The following is a 24,193-nucleotide window of genomic DNA, read 5'->3' on the forward strand; positions in this document are numbered from 1 at the left end:
TCATTGAGTATCATAGTACACACAGAGATCTTTGGGGACAGCAAAGGTGGATAACTTATCAAGCTGTAAATAGTTTACATTTTCACCAATGTGATATTTTTACCTCTTGTATTAACACCATCTTTTTCATATCCCCTAAGGGTGTTGATATATTTTGTTTGTTTTTTTTGATAATAGCATCCATCAATGTTAGATTTTGTTCGCTCATCTTTTTCCCCATGGACATATTAGCTGAACTTTGCAAGTTTTTCCATACAGGGTTCTTAGACTGAACTTACCACATATAGACCTCAATTGAAGTTCTCTGAGAGCACAGCACTCAGTGGTCTTTGTTTCTTTTATTCTTTGCAGCAGGTGAAGTTATTATATTTGATAAAAACAGTAATTTTTTTCAAACAGGATATTGAAGGTTGTTGTGTTTTAGGAAGCATTCATTCACCTATTTATAGTTTTTCAAATGATTACCCCCAATCGAAATCCTCTACCGACATTAAGGAGAATAGTGTCTGCCCTAAAAGTAGGCAGACTGACACTGGATGTTGACTAATGCACCTCTAGAGCCAGCTTCAGACACACCAGGGTGTTCCCATAAAGTATTTTATATGGCTGCCCATCAGGTCAAGATTGCTGATAGCTGGAGAGCTCTACATCTTACAGATGAGAATTGCTCTTACAGATTATGGTTGTATACATATTTATTATTTCTATATCCTACATTATATTCTACCTGTCTTCAGAAAACAAACATTGGCTCCATACTTGGTCTGATCACGTCCTGTATTTACATGACTTTGGAATGCATGAGTGGATTGCTATTTGCCAGAATCCTTCAACCTCTACTACCACCTCTACAAAGACGACACCAAAATGTACCTCTCCCCCGATGCGTCCAACCTCTTCTCTATCTCCACTCCACTCCAAAACTGAGCTCATCATCTTCATTTCCGCCAGTGTCAATAACTCCCCTTTGGTCTCCCTCATCAAGAACACCATGCTCTCCCTATAGTCATGGCCAAAAGTTTTGAGAATGACACAAGTATTGGTTTTCACAATGTTTGCTGCTTAAGTTTTTTTAGACCTTTTTGTTAGATGTTGCTAGGGTATACTGAAGTAAAATTACAAGCATTTTATAAGTGTCAAAGGCTTTTATTGACAATTACATTACGTTTATGCAAAGAGTCAATATTTGCAGTGTTGACCATTCTATTTTTTGAAGACTTCTGCAATTCGCCCTGGCACGCTGTCAATCAACTTCTGGGCTACATACTGACTGATGGCCGCCCATTCTTGTCTAATCAATGCTTGGAGTTTGTCAGAATTTGTGGGTTTTTGTTTGTCCACCCGCGTCTTAATTATTGACCACAAGTTCTCAATGGGACCAAGGTCTGAGGAGTTTCCTGGCCATGGACCCAAGATTTCGATGTTTTGATTCCCGAGCCACTTAGTTATCACTTTTGCATTTCGTTGCAGGTAACCATGGTTAACAGGGGAAGAACAATTATTTCAAGCACCTCCCTCCTTTTAAAGCTTCCAGTCTGTTATTCTAACTTCGTTAGCATGACAGAGTGATCTCCAGCCTTGTCCTCCTCAACACTCTCACCTGTGTTAATGAGAGAATCACAGACCTAAAGTCAACTGGTCCCTTGTGGCAGGACTCAAATGCAGTGGTTGTTTTGGGGAAAAAGTTCATATTCATGGCATAGAGGTACTTTGAAATTAATTGTACTTCATCTGATCACTCTTTATGACATTCTGGAGTGTATGCAAATTGCCATCATAAAAACTGAGGCAGCAGACTTTGTAAAAACAAAATACTTGTCATTTTCAAAACTTTTGGCCATGACTGTAGTCCCAAACGTTCGCTGCCGACATGTCATCCTATAACCATGGGGGCTATAGGAGACTTTGGATTGTACATTTTATTATTTGCATTGCACATGTCAGGTGCCGTCCCCACTGATCCCGTCAGACAGGGACGGATGCCTGTCTTCCGGGCCAAAGCGCTCTGTTGCCTAGCAACAGACGCGCTGCAGCTTCCACTTTGGCTGCCTGGCGGGCACATACGCCCTGCTCCGTCCCGTTGCCTAGCAATGGGACGCTACCTTCTTCCCCGTAGTGCCGCCTCCTGGCTCCTCCAAACAGGTTCTACACCTAGTGTTCCTGGTCCTTCCTGCTCCATTTCTCTGATCCTGCTTCCAGTGTTCCTGCTCTCTCGTTGTGACCCGGCTTGGCGACCATTCCTTTATCTGTGTGACCCATATTGTTCCTGCGACCTTGGCTTGTTGACTATTTCTTTGGATTCTCCCTGGTACCTTGCATTCCCGATTGGCTTGAATACCAGGGGTATATTAGACTCCGCACCTGCTAGTTCAGTAGTGCTAATACCGGTTAGTGTTCTGCTTCATTGTAGTCCTCAGTAGGCCTACGGCCTGACAGCACATTTTTAGAGGGACTTTTAAGATTTGTAATGAATAATAATGGCACCTAGACACGTTTTCAACAAGAAACGTTTCTTCAGATATGCTTGTAGTTGAATACAGAGGGACGTACAGGCGATTTATGCATGTTTTTTTTAAAAAAAATTACGTTACATTTTGCATTCCTTAATGGAACAGGCTCTAGATGTTAAACGATAAAATGTGTAACCATGTTATTAGCTACTTAATATTGCTATGCAAGTGCAGAGATAAAAAGACTTCCAGAATGTGGCTTTTAGTATTTGTTTGCTTCACATGCTACCATATAATCTACTACTGTATCATATATGGATCATCCATTTTGCAACCTAGGCTCCCTCTTAGGGCCCAGTGGACAATAAGGGGTCCAGAGTACAGTAACATTTTTATTTTGGTGTGCTTTTTTTTAACAAAGGGGGCCCAAACCAGTATGTGGAGTATGTCCCGCCCTGTGTATCTAACCATGTATAGTATGCAGAAAAAAACCACAGTATAATCCCTTTAAAGGAGCTTCAAGTAACTAAACCAGTTTTTATAAAAGGATGCAACTCCAAAACACACTGCAAATAAAGAATATCAGCACTTAATTGATGCTTTGAATACCTCTGGATGTAATGTGCATATATTTATTAAAATGTATATATAGCTGGATCACTTATAAATAACTTATTTGTGGCTGTATCATGTATAAATAATTTATTGTAGAAATGTATGTCAATTAGAGGTGCAGGCACCAATGTATAATTGCAAATGCACTTTTCGTGTTACATTGGTACATGTTATGTAGGGAAATGGCTTGTTTGGGGTTTTGTAACTTTTCTTTGGGAATTCCCAAGTTAGCAATAGAGTGGAGGAAATGTGTATTCTGAAACTGTCTGAAGAAAGGACTCCATGTGAATATCATGTTAATTAGACCTTTTGATGTGTTAGTGTCCAACACACCTGAAGGCACAGGAAGGTTTAATTATACTTGCTGTTAGATTTCCTCTCTGTCTAAAACAGGATGCAGGAAATCACAGCAAGTTTTAGGCTATCCCAGATAAGTGTAAATTTTGTTAAGTATGAAATGCATTTAAATCGATGTTTGTGGAAACATTTATTGCATCCTGATACTAAAAAGAACTCAGACTCAGGGGGCTGGCTTACCTTGTGAGGCTGTGTCCAAAACTGTATAAAAAGAGAGCCCTTGTACACTGAAATGTATCATTCTTGTGCCATCTATACTTCTGGAAAGATCGCTAGTACCACAGACTGGCATGTGAACTGTCCTTGTTAGGACTACTTGAGCTAATAAGCCCTCTTTTGCTTCAAGAACCTGCTTCGACGACCACTTACCCTGCTGTAAATTCCTGTGACCTACAGATGACCCAAATCTAATCCGTTCTCTAGTTGATCTGAGGTGGCTGGGCATTCCAGTGCCAACGTTTTGCCCGCTACCTGCAGCTCTGGCCAGTGTAATAGGCCAGGGGGGGGACCATCCACAACAACCCTGATCTGAAAGCAAGAGGTATACCAGCGCAGGTGTACTAGCAAGGGGGTACCCTAGAAGTGAGTTACCCAGAAGGAAGCGGTTCTAGATGCCGGTGTAGGAGCCAAGTGGTGGCAGCAGGTTCCTCCTATTGCGACAGGAGGGGCATATTTGGGATAAAGAAAGGGGATGGTGGCAAAGTAAGCCCAGCCGGTTCCCAGCGACAACAGACAGGGTGGCATAGGCGGTCCATCCTGTAACAGTATATAAATCTCACAAATATATAAACGGTAATAAAAGCAAACACAAAAAAAATCTATTGGTGTCAAAATTATTATACTAACCGGCAAATATGAATTTGGTAAGTTATTTTAGACAGTGAAAAATTCCTTGGGTGGCTCAAGACAGATGTCACAATGTCAAAGATTGAGTCTATTGACTTCAAAAACCAACCAGGCGATAAATACCGAAATCGCTCTATTGCACTGAAACGCATAAGATTCAGTGCAAATGCTAAGTTGTAATTAAGAGCCATTAATATACGGTCGATGAGGTGGTTTTATTTCTTACAAAACATTTATACTTAGGATGGTGAAAACATTGGTTCTGCTGACTTCTCTCTGCCCTCAGAGGTTAAATAGGGAATGGGTGCGAGATAATGGAGCCGATTACCTTGGAGTAAATGTTCAACCAAGCATTGAAGGACAGTTAAGAATACAAAACTGTGAAGTTGAGGGGCTGTGCAGGTGTTATATTTTCTCATAGTGAGCTTGTCAATTGGTGAAAACTTTCCAACACCAGTTATGTGATCTGCTGCAAAGATAAATAGATAAATTTAGGTTTAGCAGGTAAAATAAGAATATTAAATCCTTTGTCATATGTATAGACATTGTCGAAGTCAGCAAATTGGATAAAGTCATTTCAATTAAAATCGAGCAAACTTGGTTGTCTTTGTCTGAAAAGATGCGTACGGTATGCTACTGAGTACAAGGGCACGCTACGGCGTGAAAGGGCGTACGCAGCTACTACACGTGGCAGCAACAGCATTTGGTCTTTTACCATACATTCGCACAAACACGCATACTTATAAAATAGTACACACTAATGGTAGTTGCAACACAGTCATTTATGTCGAAATATAGTAGTATTTAGGTTTTATATTAAAGTCACATGCATATTAGTGAAATATACGGAACAGGTTGAAGGAATCATATCATGAGTTGTATCATAATAAACCTCTTAACATTTCTTACGGTTTGGTTCACTCTGCGAAGGAATCGCAGAGTGCATACGCAAGTTATGAATTATGAACTACTTAAGACTAAGGAATCTTGGCGGGAAGAGCCGAGCATACCCCCTGGAGAGATGACCCCCTCCTTTGGCTTCCTTAGGATGAACTAGCCAATGATTGACAACCCCTTGGACCTTCCTGAAACCTGGACCAATAGAAGCAAGCTATACCATCTTCATTGTATTACTGTATTTCTGTGTGCATATAAGCAGCAGCTTCACATCTAGTGTTCAGACATCTTGTCCCCAGACTTCAGGATTGAATGACTGCACACTGGATCCAGAGCGCCTGCGATAAGTAACGGCTGTATTTATTATCACTTTGCTTGAACATATTATTCTACTATTTGCGAATAAATCTTTGTGCGTTGGAAACACAAATCGAGGTTCGACAATCGTTATTGGTTAGCGACAATACGCACATAACAATTTGGGGGCTCGTGAGCTTTGGAGGTTTCGTTGCCGATGATACGCAAAACCAACGGATTTCGGTTCCGCAACAAAGGGTGGAGACGCGTCATATACGGGTAAGAAAGCAATGTGTTCAAAACCTGAATTTTACTCTGTGTTGTGAAACCGAATGTCCGTTTTGCATTGTCTAGGGCACGCTAACTAGAACCTAGGGACAAAAGAGAAAACTGTTTCTTTTTACTGTCATTGTGCATTTTAACTGTATTGCATTGCTTAGTGTATGTGTATTTCCTGCTGTGCGTACGTGAACTTCCGGTAGATTTTGCCACGTGGTTAAACATTCGTCTTGATAGTTATTATATGTGCATAGTATGACTACTTGTGAAAACCTCTGAGACATTATTACTGTTGTTGGGAACTTTTGATTTCCCGCGCAGAAAAGGTGTATAGTGTGTGATTTTGTAACGTAGATACACTGTTTACTATTTATTGTGCTCAGTTGCTGTCTGACGAGGCGGATTGCCCAACTGAAGGACGGTATACAGGGCAGGTATACCGAATGCGAAAACCGGGTTTTCGCAAAGCGCTATCAATAGATCGCAAGGTTTGCTAATAATTAGTATTGGTAGGCAGTGCGATCTAACCGCACCGTTAGTGCGAATTGGTGAAGCAGCTAGGAGGAATTATAATGGAAAGGCAGGTTGATTTTATCAACTTGTGCTCCCAGCGATAATAAACTCAACAGGAATTTGAGATAGCCGGGCTATCGAGGAACTATTTCTGTGTTAGGGATTCTTGTTCGAAACAAGAGAAAGCGAGTGGACGCGGCTATTTGGAAATACGTTCACAAGGGCATTAGAGATCTCTAGCGGTGATTGTAGCAACAGGGTTGAAATTGTTGGCCGGAAGGAACAGAGCATTGCGGAGTGTCTGTGTTCCGTGTAGATTGGTATTGTTCAACATGGGTGCTAAGCATACGCTAGAGATGGTCAGTGTACTGCCTAAGGAAGGTTCTATTGGTTCAGCGAGATTTCTCATGTGTAAGAAATATGGTGCATACGCAACTGCGTATTGCGACACGTGGGTCAAGATGACCAAAGATTGTGATAGGCCTTTCCCAACAATAGGAAGTTTTAATGCAGAGGTACTAAATACTGTAAAAGATAAAGTATGGTTGATTAAGTCAACGAAAAAGAGAAATAGAAATAATGATTGTTTAAAATTGTGGCAAATGGAAGGTAACACATGGCAGAGCAGCGAACACACAGCGGAAGTAGGCGTGGCAAAAAGCACGCGCACGGCGGAAGTAGCCGTTGAGAAGCGTGGCGAACGTAGCACAAGTGCGCCCCCGTCACCTTATGTGGCGGGAGCGATAAGTACAGCCGTTATTAAAACTGAAAAAAGGAAAATTGCTAAATTATATCCTGTTCTAAGCCAGTTTAATGCACATTGTAAGTCAAGCGCTGGGGCACCCACAATACGGATATTGCTCTATTCCTATCATAGGATACAATTTCGATGAAGCCAAATTAAAATATTAAATTTGAAATTTTATTCATACACCATCTAATATAACAAATATATGAAAAATCTGAAATATCCTCAATTTGGAATACAAAGCATCACATAAGTTGGTAAGTTCCACTCAATATATGAAACGTTGCAGAGAGGAACAATTACCTACACCTTCTATATATTCATAACAGGTGAGGCCAATCTTTATATAGATGAAGATATTCTTGCATATGGATCCAATATGATACAGATACCCAAATAATAATTAAAAATTAAAAAGTATACATTTCCAATATCCAGAAACCGAATACATGCATGATTCAAAAATTAAGGGAAGGGGAGGGATTAAAAATAGATATTGGATAATAGTAATACACCTGAACAAATAGAATGGAAAAAGTGCATAGAAAAACTTGCTGGTATTGTTGTCCACCGTATGGTTAACGATACATCCAAACACATATATGTAGAGTATAGTTCCACCTATGCATAGGTAAATGCTGTCGTCTATAACGCCTTTGTATCATGTATCCGCTTGTTGAACTTAGAGTCCATGTGTATAGCAGTAAGACATAACCACGTGTGGCTGTCTTGTAGTGACTTATGCACTCCGGAAAATATAAAATAATAGGGCTTACCCGACTTGATCCGTGACTTAAAGTATGACCGAAATTCAAATACAATATACCGTCCCCTCCTGGATGATTTCCATAAATGGAGCGAGACGGAGTTTGCCCAGGTTGGATCTGTGATCCGAAGAGTGCGTATGACGCAAGCACGTTTTTCCGTCACCTCGTATCTGGGGATACACCCCTTGGTTGCCCAGGAACCAAAGTTTCGTTGGAAATAAACCAATTAGTTGCAGCGGAAGCTGTAGTAGGTATTAAAACACTCTCCTTTACCTCTCACTTCTTCACACAGCGCTGTGTTTGACAAGAATATGGAGAGGAACCCTGCTGACGCGTTTCGTCCTATATCCTAGGACTTTTTCAAAGTAATTTTTAATTATTATTTGGGTATCTGTATCATATTGGATCCATATGCAAGAATATCTTCATCTATATAAAGATTGGCCTCACCTGTTATGAATATATAGAAGGTGTAGGTAATTGTTCCTCTCTGCAACGTTTCATATATTGAGTGGAACTTACCAACTTATGTGATGCTTTGTATTCCAAATTGAGGATATTTCAGATTTTTCATATATTTGTTATATTAGATGGTGTATGAATAAAATTTCAAATTTAATATTTTAATTTGGCTTCATCGAAAATTGTATCCTATGATAGGAATAGAGCAATATCCGTATTGTGGGTGCCCCAGCGCTTGACTTACAATGTGCATTCTTTTGATTTAACGGTTTGGTGAACCGTGTTCTAGCTGCAGGGTCATCTACTTATTTCCATTTTTCATTTTGGAATCCACTCTTTATTGACTATTAGCGCCGGGGGGATCCCTTAGGGGATAATTGTTGTCTAAGCCAGTTTAAAACAAGTGTATCACAAGATGAAGATGAACCCACTGTGATTTCGGCCATTGCTCATGCTGTTAATATGCTAGAGATTCAACGTAAGTATGGGAAAGGAGCAATGGCTGAGATAGGTGAGAGTAGTGTGATCACTAGGAGTGATAGCGTTCTAAATCTTGAAACAGCAGATCCGGTAGTGACTTCTGAAACCAGTGGGTGCGTACCCAGTCCCCACAATATCAGTTCCCAATGGGAAACCGGATAAGGATGGTGTAGTTCCTTTAAGAAATGTTACAATGCATTGTCCCTGGACTAGATCAGAATTACGTTCCATTATGACTGAATTCCCAGATCCCAGAAAAGACTTAGCAAAGTGTCAGAAATTTGTTAAAGACTTAGGAAATGCACACGAACCAACCGATAAGGATTGGCGTGTAGTGTTGAGGGCGTGTCTTCCTCCCCATACTGACATACAAAAATTTATTAAAGATTGTGTGTTGGATGAAGATGACACTTGACTGATGAGATTAACCAAGAAAATATAGAACAAATTGTCAAACATTTAGCCATCTATTTTCCAGTAGTAGTAAATTGGAGTAAGATTTTCACCATAAAATAAAAAGATAGTGAAACAGCCTCAGATTACTTTGCTAGAGCTATAGCAGCGATAAAAACAGTTTACTGGGATATCCAACATAGGTGAGGACCCACATCACAGAGAGGTAGCTGTAGGAGTATTAATGGATGGCCTTAGAGAAAATTTAAAGACGAGAGTACAAACCACATTACCTAATTGGAGAGGCATCACAGTAGATTCTCTCAGGGAGTCTGCTGTGGAGCATGACAAAAACCTTTTTAGAAAGAAGGAAGAGAAAAGTGATAGGTTGATGACGGTAAGTATACAGGCTCTAGAGGGGATGCATACACGACCACCAGCATACAACCCATATAACAAGAAACCTAAAGTGATCACATGTTTCAGGTGTAACGAAGAATGCCATTTCGCAAGAGATTGTAAAAAAGCAAGACACATATGGATAGGGAATCATATAGGTATCCTCCACGGAGAAACACACATAGGCAAGAGAACACACAGTTACCTGCGCATGTTATAGCAGCAAATGCTGCATGGGAAAGCAATAGTCAGTGCTAGGGGTCAGGTCATACCTGTACTCTACAGCCAGTGAGGTTAACTGAGAGTCAGAGTGAAGAATCAACAATGATAGTTGACATAGCTGGTAGGAAACAAACCTTTCTTGTAGATACAGGGGCGGCCCGATCTGTAATAACCTCTCCTTTCAATCTACAGGTGACCAGTAAAACTATTCCAGCCATGGGGGTAACGGGAAAAGTGTTACATTATCCTCTAACTAAACCCGCTGAAGTTACTATCAGGCCTCTGCATACTAAGCATTCGTTTCTCTTGGCTGCAGCGGCTCCTACTAACTTGCTAGGGAGAGACTTGTTATGTAAAATGGGATGTGTCATATACTGTACTTCTGATGGTGTGTTCTTAGATATACCCGAGAAGGTCGCTCATGAGGTACAGGACATATTGGACACCCCTCAAAAGGTTAATGTTACACTCTACTGTTATAGAACACAGTCCATCTCAAGTAAAGGGGATGTTGCTGGAAATACCAGGTTCACTATGGACCAGAGATGGACAGGACACTGAACTGATGGCAAACGTAGCCCCTGTCATGGTCAATCTAAAAAGTGGTAGGATAGCTCCAAAAATCCCACAGTATCCATTAAAACCGGAGGTGGAACTAGGGGTATATCCTGTTATTGAGAGGCTGTTACAACAAGGGATTTTAATTCGTACAGCCAGTACAGCAAATAGTCCCATTTTCCCTGTGAAGAAAAGGGGGGGGGGGGGGGGGACTATAGATTAGTCCAGGACTTAAGGGGAATTAACAAAGTTGTTGAGACCCAATTCCCCGTAATGCCGAATCCAGCTGTCCTCCTCATGCAGATTCCACCGTCTGCTAGTCATTTTACTGTCATTGAACTATGTTCTGCTTTCTTCTCAGTCCCTCTTCACCCTAACTGCCAATACCTTTTTGCATTCTCCTACCGGGGAGTGCAATACACATGGACCAGACTACCCCAGGGGTTCATTGACAGCCCCAGTATTTTCTCCCAAGCCTTACATGACTGTTTGCAATCCTTTCAACCCCACAATTGGTCTGTTCTAATTCAATATGTGGACGATTTGTTGTTGTGCTCTGATTCTTTTATGTCATGTTTACATGATACTAAATTGTTGTTGCTTCATCTTTCACAAACAGGGCACAAGGTGGCAAAGGATAAATTACAGCCATGCCAGACTAAGGTCAAATACTTAGGACACTGCCTCACTAAGGGGCTAAGACACCTGACAACCGACAGGATTGAGGCCATACAACACATGACTCTGCCGCAGAGCCAGAAGCAGATTCGTACTTTCCTGGGGATGTGTGGATACTGTAGATCCTGGATCCCAGGTTTTTCTATTCTGGCATTACCATTGCAGGAGCTAGTCTCTTCCTCAAAACCAGAACGTGTCGTACACACAGAACAGTCAGAGCAAGCGTTCTTTAATCTTAAAGATAGTCTGACTAGAGCACCTGCATTGGGAATACCTGATTATGAAAAGCCTTTTCAGCTATACTGTACAGAAGCTGATGGTTGTGCAGCAGGTGTCCTCACACAGAAACATGGTGACGCTAGCAGACCGGTAGCATACTACAGTGCACAATTGGACAATGTGGCAAGTTCACTCCCAACATGTTTCAGAAGTGTAGCAGCAACTGCTCTTCTGGTAAGTAAGAGCGAGGACGTAGTATTAGGACATAATTCAACTGTCTATACACCCCATGCTGTATCAGCTCTGTTAAATTCAGCCCAAACCAGACATGTTTCTTCAGCTAGATTCACAAAGTGGGAACTAGCCCTGATGGCACCCTCAAACATCACCATCAAACGATGTAGCACCTTAAATTCAGCTACATACCTTCCATATGTGTCTCTAAAGACACAAAGGGTGTGGGAGGTGAGGAGACCCTGGGTGATGATGAGTTAGGCAAGAATACTGACACGCATGACTGTATGGAACACCGGAATCAGACCTTTCCTGCAAGGCCCGACATACGTGACACCCCCTTAGAAAATGTAGATTTTACGTTTTATACGGACGGAAGTTGTCATAGACAGACAGAGAAGGGAGAACTATGTACTGGTTACGCTGTTGTAGACGATCAGGATGTGGTAGAAGCTGAACCCCTTGGTTCACCTCACTCAGCCCAGGTGGCGGAACTAGTAGCACTAAGGAGAGCGTGTGAATTGGCAGAGGGTAAATCAGCCAATATATATACTGACTCTAGGTACGCCTTCGGGGTAGTGCACGATTTTGGGGCCCTTTGGCGTCTTAGAAACTTTACGACAGCAGCAGGTAAGCCAGTAGCACACTCACAACACATAAAAGGACTTCTGACAGCAATACAGTTACCTAGAACAGTAGCCCGTCATAAAGTGCAAAGCCCATACCTTTGAAAAAGACCCAGTGTCATTGGGCAACAACAGGGCAGACGAAGCTGCTAAATGGGCAACAGGGCAACCTATGACTGTATCGACCGAGATTATGATGGTTTTTCAGACATTAGACATGCAGAAATTAATTGAAGTGCAAGATTTGTGTTCCCTGCAGGAAAAGGCGGTCTGGAAGGCGAAGGGATGTGGTCAAGAGTCCTCAGGACTCTGGAGGGATGGACAAGGTAAGCCTGTAGCTCCCCGAACATACTATCCAAGCCTGGCTGAAGCAGCACATGGCCTGACTCACCTGAGTAAAGAAGGTATGTGCATACTGGTGTGCTCCCGGATTTTCCGCTCAGGCTGGTAAGAAGGCAATGTCATGTCTTACTTGTTTGAGGAAAAATGTCAGGAAAACTATTCCAACTGAGCCATCCCACATCCCTCCTACAGACGGACTTTTTCAGGTAATACAAATCGACTATATCCAATTTCCACCGTGCAGGAATTTAAAGTATGTGTTAGTTTGTATTGATGTGTTTTCCGGTTGGGTAGAAGCATATCCGGCAGCCACTAATACTGCTGTGTTCACTGCAAAGAAAATTGTACAAGACTTCGTATGTAGGTTTGGCATCCCTAGAATCATTGAAAGTGATAGGGGTACCCACTTTACTGGTGATATCTTCCAAAATATGTGTAAACTCATGGGAATCAGTAGCAGACTTCACACCCCGTACCGACCACAAGCCAGTGGTAAGGTGGAGAGAGTAAATGGTACTATAAAGAACAAGCTTGGTTAGGTAATGGTTGAAACTGGGTTGGCATGGCCAGAGGCTTTGCCATTGGTCCTCCATAGCATTCGGACCACTCCTAGACCTCCTCTTAATCTGTCCCCCTTTGAGATACTGTTCGGACGACAACCTCATTTGATCGTGAGTCCACAAGACGACTTGAAGTGTAATAATGATGTGACTGTACAAAATCTTATAAGAATGAGTAGACAGCTAAAACAACAACAACAACTAAAAATGCTGTCACCTGGTATGCCAGAAACGAACTGTCATGATCTTGAACCTGGAGACTATGTTATGATCCGCAATTTCTTACGTTCAGGTTGTTTAACAGACCGTTGGGAAGGCCCGTATCAAGTGCTGCTGACCAGTACTACATCACTGAAGGTTGCAGAGAGAGACACTTGGGTCCATTCCACCCACTGCAGGAGAGTCCATAATCCGGAGAAAGTGCAAGATAAAACGGAGACCGACGACATAGATCTGTCACTTGTGAGACTGTTCCGGGAGACCTAAAGCCTGCAGTTGAGACACCTGAACCAGAGACGTTGCCCCAGAACTATCTTTCCAGCGATGGAATGGCAGTTTTTGTTTTTCCTTTGTTCCAGGATTTTCCTTGTTTTTACTCTTTTTAGGACATTCTATTTTTGTGAAGGAGGATGGAGGACGGAGGAAGGTTCTGGGAGTGATACGGATGAGATGGAGGCAGAGGAAAAGTTATTAGAATACTCAGAGCAGCCCATTATCAAGCTTGGTCCAGGGGTTATGAAAAGGTCTGCTAGCTCAGGAACTCGGAGGCAGTGTGAGCGGCTATTGTCTGATGAGTATTGTATCTGCAAGTTCTGCGACTCCCTAGTTGAAGAGAGATGCATTCAATGATGCCAGTCCCCCAGTACTCTGAATATAGGCGGGCATCCTTTAGAGGATTATCACTCCCTGGTGGGTAAGGTGCTAAACCAAACCGAGTGTTTGGTGTGCTCTCACGTGCCACAAGGGCAGCATAATATAGGACTAGTGCCATTCCCTCTAAACATATCCGAAGTACTCGAATTGAGGGGTAGGAGGACCATAGACGGGAGGTACAATAACACTAGGTCCTCTAGTCTGACGCTTCGACAATACTCCATAGGCAGATCTTTGCTGTGCCTAAATATATCTCATGCAAAGCACCTGGAGAATTGGGAGGCTGACCCATCAGATCAGACAATGGCTCGCCACACTCATTTTAGAGGGAGACTCACAAGGTCACCAATAGGCAGGAATGTTGATGGAAGTCACAAATTAGGGCGTATAACCAAACATAAGAAGGTATCCATTGGAAAAGTCTCTATAGATAATTGTAAAAATGTCATCCATGCCGACACGTGTCTAGAGCAAATGGAGACACTAGGCATTGGTAGTTTTATCAAAACTCTGTGTGATATAATTAATGGGCATACTGTTCCTTATGTTCACCCTGATGATGTGTATTTTGTTTGTGGAAGGAAAGCTTATTCCTGGGTGACTCCGAGTTCCAAGGGCTTGTGTTTCTTAGCTAAACTGGTTCCTGAAATCATGACTATTACTCATGAAGAAATGGTTGGTATTCACAAGACTACATCACCACCATACATACACACACAGTATGAACACCATGGCAAGAGAAATATGATTCCTGGTGAGGAACCCATAGCTACAAAATTGATTAGTGAAACTGCTGGTTTTCAAGTTATGGTTGCTCTAGATCTCACCAGGACCGCTCGGGGAACATTAAACTTTAAATATATCCAAGACCTAGCTAAATTAATAGATAATATCACGGAGATGTATGATGACACTTTCAGGTATACTGGAAGGGAGCTACAAGCGTACAAGAAGGAGTTGATGCAACATAGACTGGTACTAAATTATCTCACCTCTATTACTGGTGGGTACTGTGTGACACTGGCCACCCAGTTCGGTGTCAAATGTTGCACGTACATCACTAATAATACGGATGACCCTAAAGAGGTTATAGACCGGAAGATGGATGAAATTTTACAACTGAAATGGGAATTTCGAAAGAGCCATAATTCTTCGTTATAAGAGGTCGGAGAAAAGGTGGCGGGTTGGTTCTCGTGGTTGAACCCTGTGAAATGGTTCTCCGCTCTGGGGAAGTGGGTACAGGAAATGGTTGCTAGTGTAGGTAAGCTCCTTCTCCTTATACTGGGTGTCATCTTAGCAATTGGTTTAGTTGTCAAATGTGTTCCTACTGTGTTGAAGTGTGGAAAAAGGTCTCATAGGAGTAACACTGAGAAAGAGACTGAAAGGGTGGTACCAGATACCGAGATCATGGTCTGTGAAGAAGTATTGTATAATCCTGAACTTGAAACGGTGATTGGGTGATAGTTTGTTACACTATCAAAAGGGTGGAGCTGTCGAAGTCAGCAAATTGGATAAAGTCATTTCAATTAAAATCGAGCAAACTTGGTTGTCTTTGTCTGAAAAGATGCGTACGGTACGCTACTGCGTACAAGGACACGCTACAGCGTGCAGCTACTACACGTGGCAGCAACAGCATTTGGTCTTTTACCATACATTCGCACAAACACGCATACTTATAAAATAGTACACACTAATGGTAGTTGCAACACAGTCATTTATGTCGAAATATAGTAGTATTTAAGTTTTATATTAAAGTTACATGCATATTAGTGAAATATATGGAACAGGTTGAAGGAATCATATCATGAGTGGTATCATAATAAACCTCTTAACATTTCTTACGGTTTGGTTCACTCTGCAAAGGAATCGCAGAGTGCATACGCAAGTTATGAATGATAGGGCATTATGAACTACTTAAGACTAAGGAATCTTGGCGGGAAGAGCAGAGCATACCCCCTGGAGAGACGACCCCCTCCTTTGGATTCCTTAGGATGAACTAGCCAATGATTGACAACCCCTTGGACCTTCCTGAAACCTGGACCAATAGAAGCAAGCTATACCATCTTCATTGTATTACTGTATTTCTGTGTGCATATAAGCAGCAGCTTCACATCTAGTGTTCAGACAGCTTGTCCCCAGACTTCAGGATTGAATGACTGCACACTGGATCCAGAGCGCCTGCGATAAGTAATGGCTGTATTTATTATCACTTCGCTTGAACATATTATTCTACTATTTGCGAATAAATCTTTGTGCGTTGGAAACACAAATCGAGGTTCGACAATCGTTATTGGTTAGCGACAATACGAACATAACATATATAGAGAGGAGACATAGAACTGAATCATGTCCTCCTCTTGTAGAGGATGCCAACTAACTTAAATAGATAGCATTATCCCCACCTATTGTAAGATAAATGTCTTGCCTAGGCTATTGTAAACTTTTTCACTAAAGCCCAAATCTTTTATTTCAAGCAAGTATGTTCCACATTCCTATATTCTCATAAGGAATAGAGAGGTCCTAACTAAACTTATAGGAGACTGGTAGATTCCGGATGTTGAACTAAACAATGATTGAATAGTATGTCATTTGGAGTTCATTTAGTAACCCCCAATTAACTAATTTTAAACTCTCCCAATATGAAAGGTTTCCTATATATACCTAGTGCTGAATATATGGAGTAGACTACTTAAAAATTCTACACAAGAGGTTCCCCGATTACCTCCTAGATAAACATTCCTGACTTGACATCTTGGCTTGAACCTAAGATCTCCAGGGATCGAGAGCAATTGAGGTATTAGGAGTATCAAGAATATCTGAGAATGTCCTTTCCTGACTTCCAGTCTAAATATGTGCTTCCATTAAAGGCTTTTTGTCAGGAGCATCTAAGCTATTAACTGAGATTGACACATATTATATTTATTTTAGTATTAACACTATATATATATATATATATATATATATATATATATATATATATATATATATATATATATATATATACACATACATAGAGAGAGAGAGATAGTTTTAATATTGTTTGATTCTTTATACATTCTAGCATTGCACAGCATCTTCTTTATACAATTAATGGGAATTTACAGGAACATTAATCCAATTACTTCCTTTCACTTTACTTTGGGAGAGATTGGTAACTGCTGTAAAAACTCTAAATAGGAACGGATTCTACATGCTACCCACAATAGAACCAGAAATGATCTCTATATATAGAGTTAACTATAAAGTATTGACTATGTGATAACCTCTACCTGTAACTCTGCTTGACTCTTCTATTTCTTCCTTGTGTTGGTACAGGACAGATGAGCCATAGCCCTGTTCACTTATAATAGATTGGAATGAGGTACACTGTATTACATTGAAGACCCCAGAGACCTATCTTCTTTTGCTACCCTTAATTACCAACTCATTAAATACAAATAAAAAAATCTTACTAAACATCTATAGACTTTGCACCCTCTTCTACAAAAAAAACAAAACACGTTTAACTAGACATCTGCTCACTGCAGCCAAATTACTTATTCCACATTTATCCTGATTAGTTTAAACAAACTGAGCACATCCTAAATATGGAGGAAATTGTCAGTGGCCTGTTGCATTTGCATGAGGTTTATAATAAGGCACTTTTTATTGAATTCAGTACAATAATATACAATGACATAAGGATACAATTGAAACTCGTATGCTCTAATTGTATTTATTTTTCTTAATATGTCAGAAATACTTAAAGGTGTGTTTTGTTTTCTTTAAAACAATGATCCTTGGTCCATTTATCTGAAAATACACTTAGTTGACCATACCATTTTATCTTCTGATGTTTTTTGGTAAGATCCACTTTAAGAGTTGCATGTGGCCCTCCAAGCCTACACAAACTCCTTTTGGCTTTATTGTCAGATGTGTTTGTTATAGCTTGGAATACTTGTTTAAAATGCCTGCCGACATGTAATTACAGATATGTGTCCCTTTCTTTACTTACATGTATTGTTTTTAACTTATTACTGGAAATAAGAGCAATGTGTTAAACAATTTAAGATTTTCTTTTAATTCAGTCCAAGCTACAGCAATTGGAAGATAAGTATGTAAAACAGGAGCAGTTTGTATACCAGGAGAAACTGGTCAAGTTAGAAACCATGTGTCTGAATAAATTTTGCATCTTGAAAATGATCATATAAGAGTGTCAATATAGGATAAATGCAACAATCTGCAAATACAAACTCATACTACAAAAGTAGCAATTGTCATCTCTGTTGAGTTTATTTATTGTCCAATTAGAATTTATTTACAGTATTAAGAAAGGGTCAATGGCTTTGATCTAATGTAGGGTTGCAACAAGAAATATCTTGAATTTAGCAATAAAAGATGTAACATCCTAGAAAACAAAGGGTTACTCAGTGCACACCTTTCCACTGCTGTTCTTGCGCACACTGCAGCACAGGCTGAAGTAAACAAGTGAACATATGACTCATGCGTCACTCTCTCAGCTCCCCCTCCTCTGAGTTCTCACTCCCCCGGTCAGATTAGAGGTGATAAACAAGACGTATTCAATGGGCAGTCCTTATCAAGAAGCAGGCAGTGCCATGCCAAGAGTCCACACACACACACACACACACACACACACACACACACACACAGCTCATAGCGGTACTGGGTCTCAGATATTCTTATTCACATTACCAAAAATACAGACCCCCATAATGTGTCAACATATACTTAACCATCCAATAACAATCTCATTGATTACATTTCAAGCTACAACTATTACTGCCACTGCAATTACCAGGTCTTAAAAAATGACAAAGCATTCAATGATACTCTTTAAGCAACGCAAAATACATCTGCATCATTTAAAAACAAATCTGAAGCTGTGATCCAAAGCTTGGTACCAAATCCTACAGTCAACATTTTTTTGGAATACAGCATTCTTCTTAATGGACCAAAACAGTTACCTCCACTTCAAATTCAATTAAACACACGTTGCAAATGTTATTAGGGCAAAATATGTATTGGCCTGAAAATAGTTTTAACACCCAATGCACAAATGTTTCTCTGTACACTATACATTTATATAATATGGTCCTACACTCTCTTTTATACTTAATTTAATTTATTACCACCCATCTCTTTTTGTACAGTGTTGCTATATATGGTGGTGCTATATAAATGATGATTATTACAAAATAGATAATTTAAATAAAACATCCGTCTTCATGTTAATTATATAACTACAGTAAAAGGTATATGTTATCTCAAAATGAGCATTTTGTCTAATAAAATGACTAGAGCTTACAGTAAAAAAATAATGAAGTCTGAGGTATTAATACTATTGAGGAGGTAGCAGAAGAGCACACACTTATTAAAGTGAGGAAAATCACCTCCCTCTAACTACACACAGGACCAACGGCGGGACAATTCAAGGATGCATTTTGCTAACTGGAAGACTCAAGCGCACTGAGCTCAAGCATGCAGGTGAGTTACTATAGATGCCAATATCTTTTTGTTTAGGTTAATGTTTAATTATGTACTAAATACAGTAGTTATACATTAATGTAAACCTTTCTGAAAGGAGGAATACAATACTACTGCGATATTATGTACATAGACACCACTACTAGTGATATATAACACTCAAAGTGGGTAGATCTTACAAACACATACACAGAATTTAGATAAGTGAATTGTACTCACTTTGGAGGCCAGCCTTTCCACTTCACAAGATATTCCACTTTACCCTACAAATACAGAAGATAAACATGGTTCTCTTCACATTGGAAAAAAATCACATTCCATTAAATAAGTGACTTACTGCAAGAACAAACAGAGGACAGTGGAAAAATAAATATGTAAAACACTTTTTTATGCCAAAGTAAAGTATTATGTGAACACTTAAAAAAAAAAAAAAAAAAAAGAAATCGGAACTATAGAACATTGATCAAAATCTGGAAGCTAACCATTACTTAGACATTTCCTTTAAATATGATAGCAAACACCAGCATTGTTGCTTACATATTTAAAGCTCTGCAAATACTGGTCACATATTCAGTTCAAAACTGAGTAACAACAGGTCATTTGTTTAAATCACTTAGAACATTTTGTTCACCTATGCATTCTGGGAACCTAAGAAAATGAATATGAAATAAAACAAACATTTGTATTGTGAGTCATCTCTATGAGTCACAGTTCAGTTTAGTCACCTATAGAAAGATTATCTTAGCAAGTGAGTCATTTGTAGCGTAAGAATTGTGGTTCTATCAGAGTACTGCAGCTCAAATTTTTTATGCAATGTGAAAGAATAACTGGAATAAGGTACAACCGTGGTCAAGTCAACAGAGTCAAGTTCTGTATAGTCTCTTGTTGAATTAGTAGGACATACATGATCCAAACAAATTATTGTAGATGAAAGTACAGTAAAGTGATATTCAATAACTGAGACACATCCTGATGTTCAAGCATTTACAGAAGACATTCCACATACCATATGGTCCAAATGCAAAAAAATGGATAACATAAAAGGTGACTGAGTAAATACAGTGTATCAACAAATATGTCACGTGTGATATTAATTATGGGGTAACCAAACATTATCTCTCAATAAGCAGTAGGTGGGTTGTAATTTGAATCACATCACTTTGAGCTCATTGTAACCAATTGTTGAATGTGTAATCCACCTGACCAGCTGTACATCCTTCAAGTGTGGTTAACTTTCTATTAACCCGTCTACCCTAAGGAGAGAGGCAAAATGTTCATTACTGTTAATACTCAACCTACAACTCCCAGTCAGCTAAACAACAACCAGAGATACAAGTAACCCGCATTGTGTGATTTAAGTTATTGCATTTTAAGATATTGCATTTTCCCCACAATAAATTATAGTGTAGTCCTCTGCAAGAAAGCTAAGCAACACAAAGTTAAAAAAGGGTATGGATGCCGTGCAATGTCAAAGTACTCTGACTGATATCTTACCTTTCTTATTCTCTTCTTACGAATGCTCTCAACTGCAAACACTTGTTCCCCAATGGCAGAGAGCTCCATGCCAGTCTCCGGGGTTGTCTCCCTGTGCCAAGTACTCTCCAGTCCACTGGTAGACACACTTCTTAATGCAGATAAAGGTTTTTCCTATGTTGCAGAGTGAAAGATGCACGGTGACACACCCCCCTCTGCAATGCACGGGTGCCAATGATAGTGTGGGTACCACACTAGAGTGTTCTGTGGCTGCAACGATTCCACTTCTTGCAATGATCAGATTCTTAAAAACTAATTAATTTTTCACTCTTAGTTAGAAGTGCAAATACCCACATATCAAACAGTCATTTTGTTTCAGTGCTGCCTCCAACTCCTTGCCTGCTGCAGGTTTCTCCAGATGTGACACCTCCCTCCCACAATTTCCCCCAAAATTTGTAGGTGTCCTATGCAATGCTGCTGTGCAACCTGTGATGTCCAGCTTATATAGACTGAGTTCCTGTGGGTGAGATGAGCATAAAGTAGATAGATGACGGACTGGTCCTGCACTCAGCTCGCACGGGAACTGCTTCTTCTCTGTCTTCTTTGCATTACAACCTGCGCAACATTTTCAGGGAGCGCGCAGCATCATCTCGGGAACGACAGTTACTAGTAGTTTCTAGTGGGAGAAGAAACCTTTGATGACATCACTTGACCATGTGACCAAACTCCGCAGGCGGGGCTTAGTAAATGATAGCTGCGGATAGAGAAGGAACTAGAAATGATGTAGAAATGATGTATAAGGAGCACATTCTGGAAAAGTTTGGGGAGCTGGTACCAATGTGTGGACAAGCATGCAACTCGCTTCCCCTCCTTCTACATTCTATACACATTCATCTATACGACATTGAACGGATGTTAAGGCAGGTTTAGGCAACCTGTGGCACAGCCACTGTTGTGGAACTACAAGTCCCAGCAAGAACATGGTAGTACAAGTTTCGCAGCAGCTTGGTGAGCTACGGGTTGACTAACTTATAGTATATGAACTAATATGCTTAAATACTATGAAAACAAAGCTATATAAAGACAGAATTTTATTTTAATTAACTTTTATCATCAAATGTAGAAAACGTCATTGATCCGATCTGACTTTATAAAACTGCAAGTAATTTGCATACAAGCAATAAGCCTAATTCTATTTCAGAGTAGAACATCATCTTAGATTTCTGAAAGTATTAATATTAGGCTATCTTATTGCCTCTACTAGATAAGAAAACCTTTGCATTGTTGACCCTTCTTTTTGAAGACCTCTGCAGCTTACCCTGGCATGCTGTCAATCGACTTCTGGGCCAAATGACTGATGGCCGCCCATTCTTGCCTAATGCTTGGAGTTTGTCAAAATTTGTGGGGTTTTCTTTGTCCACCCACCTCTTGAGGATTGACCACAAGTTCTCAATGGGATTATGGTCTGGGGAGTTTGCTGGACATGGACCCAAAAATTCAATGTTTTGATCCCTGAGCCACTTAGTTATTACTTTTGCCTTAAGACAAGGTGCTCCATCATACTGGAAAAGGCATTGCTTGTTACCAAACTGTTCTTGGATGGTTGGGAGAAGTTGCTCTTGGAGGATATTTTGATACTGTGACACGATGGACCACCTATGCCACCCTGTCTGTTGTTGTTGGGACTTGACTGGGCTTACTTTGCCACCGTTCCCTTTCATTATCCCAAATGTGCCCTCTAACCACAGTAGAAGGAGCTTACAAATGCTGCCACCACTGGACTCCTTACCGGCATTCAGAACTGGGTTCCTTCTGGGTAAATGTCACTGCTAGGGTACCCTCTTGCTGGTACACCTGGGTTGGTACCCCTGACCTCTTACTATTGATCAGGGTTGCTGTGGATTGATCTCCCTGGCCTATCACACTGGCCAGAGCTGCTGGGTAGCGGGCAGAGTGATAGTGCTGGAAAGCTGGTTCCCAACCTCAAACACCCGAGAATGGATAAGATTTTGGTCTAATCTGTAGGTCACAGGAATTTCAGCATGGATAAGTTCTCAAGCAGGTCTTTGAAGCAAGTGATGTGTATTTGCTTTCACACTGGTTGAAGGTAACAGTGATCATGTCAGATGGAACAAGAATGACACATTTAGTACAAACCAGTGCTGTTTTATACAGTTTTGGACACAGCCTCACAGGGTAAGCTAGCTCACTGAAGTCTGAGTTATTTTTAGTAACAGGATGCAAACATGTATTTAAAGGCAATTCATACTTAACAAAATTTACAGTTTTCTGCGATATCCTGAATCCCATTGATCAGAGATTTCCTTTCACTTTAACCAGGATACAGGCAACGGCTCCCTGCCGTGCATTCAAGTGTTGGTCACTCACATTGAATAGACTTATTTAGCATTTCCCGCTATCCGCAAAAAAGACTCCGTCTTCACATATGCCTAATTGGAGATTTCCTCAAGCAAAGTTACAAAAGCCCAAACAAGACATTTCCCCTACCAAAATACACAAAACACTTCCTCAACAGATGCTTATTGCATCAGAAATGAATTGCATTCCTCTACAAAGTGCCACACGATATAGTAAAATCAGTACATTGCAATGATATAAATAAGCTCCCTGTGCTATTTCCTTTAAATAAATTTATACCATAAGGTATTTATAAGAGATTCAGTCACTCTCTCCCCCCCCCCCCTTTTCCATGCGGGCAACCAGTGTTCCATGTCCCCACAATTTGGCTCCTGGTCCGCAGTATTTTAGGCTGACCCGGGGGAATCATCTCTTCCTGCCGAGACAGTCCATCCGTATTGCTGTGAGCCTTTCCTTGCTTGTGAATTATACGAAAGTCATAAATTTGATGGGCAAGGCTCCAGTGCAACAATCTGCCGTTTTCCCTCGAGGTGCGTTGTAGCCACTTTAAAGGATTATGATCAGTCACCACAGTAAAATGTCGTCCATACACATAAGGTTGAAGTTTTTTCACTGCCCAAACAATGGCCAAACATTCCTTCTCAACCGTGGCATACCCCATCTACCGATTTAGCAGTTTTCTGCTCAAATAGGCCACAGGGTGCTCCTGCCCATCTGGCCCCACCTGTCTAAGTACTGCTCCCAGTCCATACTGGGATGAAAAAATTGTGTACCGCACTGGGTAAACCCACAAAGGATCAGTGATTCTATTGTGTGGTCTAAAGTGACCTAATTTACATAGACTATATAGATTTCATCACTGAAGGAGGTGCACCCTCGCATAGTAGATATATGCAACAATAAGGTAGAAAAAGAATATGCGTGATGGGGCACTCAAGGGGTTAATGCGGCGGTTTCCAAACTGTGCGCCGCGGCTCCCAGGGGTGCCGCGGCGCTGTCACTGGGGTGCCGCGCGCCAGCCATAGAAAAAAAGAAAGAACAC

General features: G+C 40.7%; 1 protein-coding gene across 1 annotated transcript in view; it reads right to left on the reverse strand.

The window, feature by feature from the left end:
* CBX7 (chromobox 7) overlaps positions 1-21,465 on the reverse strand; it is a 43,264-nt gene extending 21,799 nt beyond the window's left edge. The window contains exons 1-2 of the mRNA XM_075182856.1: positions 20,794-21,465; positions 19,519-19,562 (exon numbers count right to left, since the gene is read on the reverse strand). Of these exons, the coding sequence (XP_075038957.1) occupies positions 19,519-19,562; positions 20,794-20,862 (113 nt within the window). The 5' untranslated portion in view covers positions 20,863-21,465. The remainder of the gene's footprint in view (positions 1-19,518; positions 19,563-20,793) is intronic.
* Between the last annotated feature and the right edge of the window lie 2,728 nt (positions 21,466-24,193).

This window comes from Mixophyes fleayi, chromosome 8, assembly GCF_038048845.1.
Source record: "Mixophyes fleayi isolate aMixFle1 chromosome 8, aMixFle1.hap1, whole genome shotgun sequence".
Classification (NCBI taxonomy): domain Eukaryota; kingdom Metazoa; phylum Chordata; class Amphibia; order Anura; family Limnodynastidae; genus Mixophyes; species Mixophyes fleayi.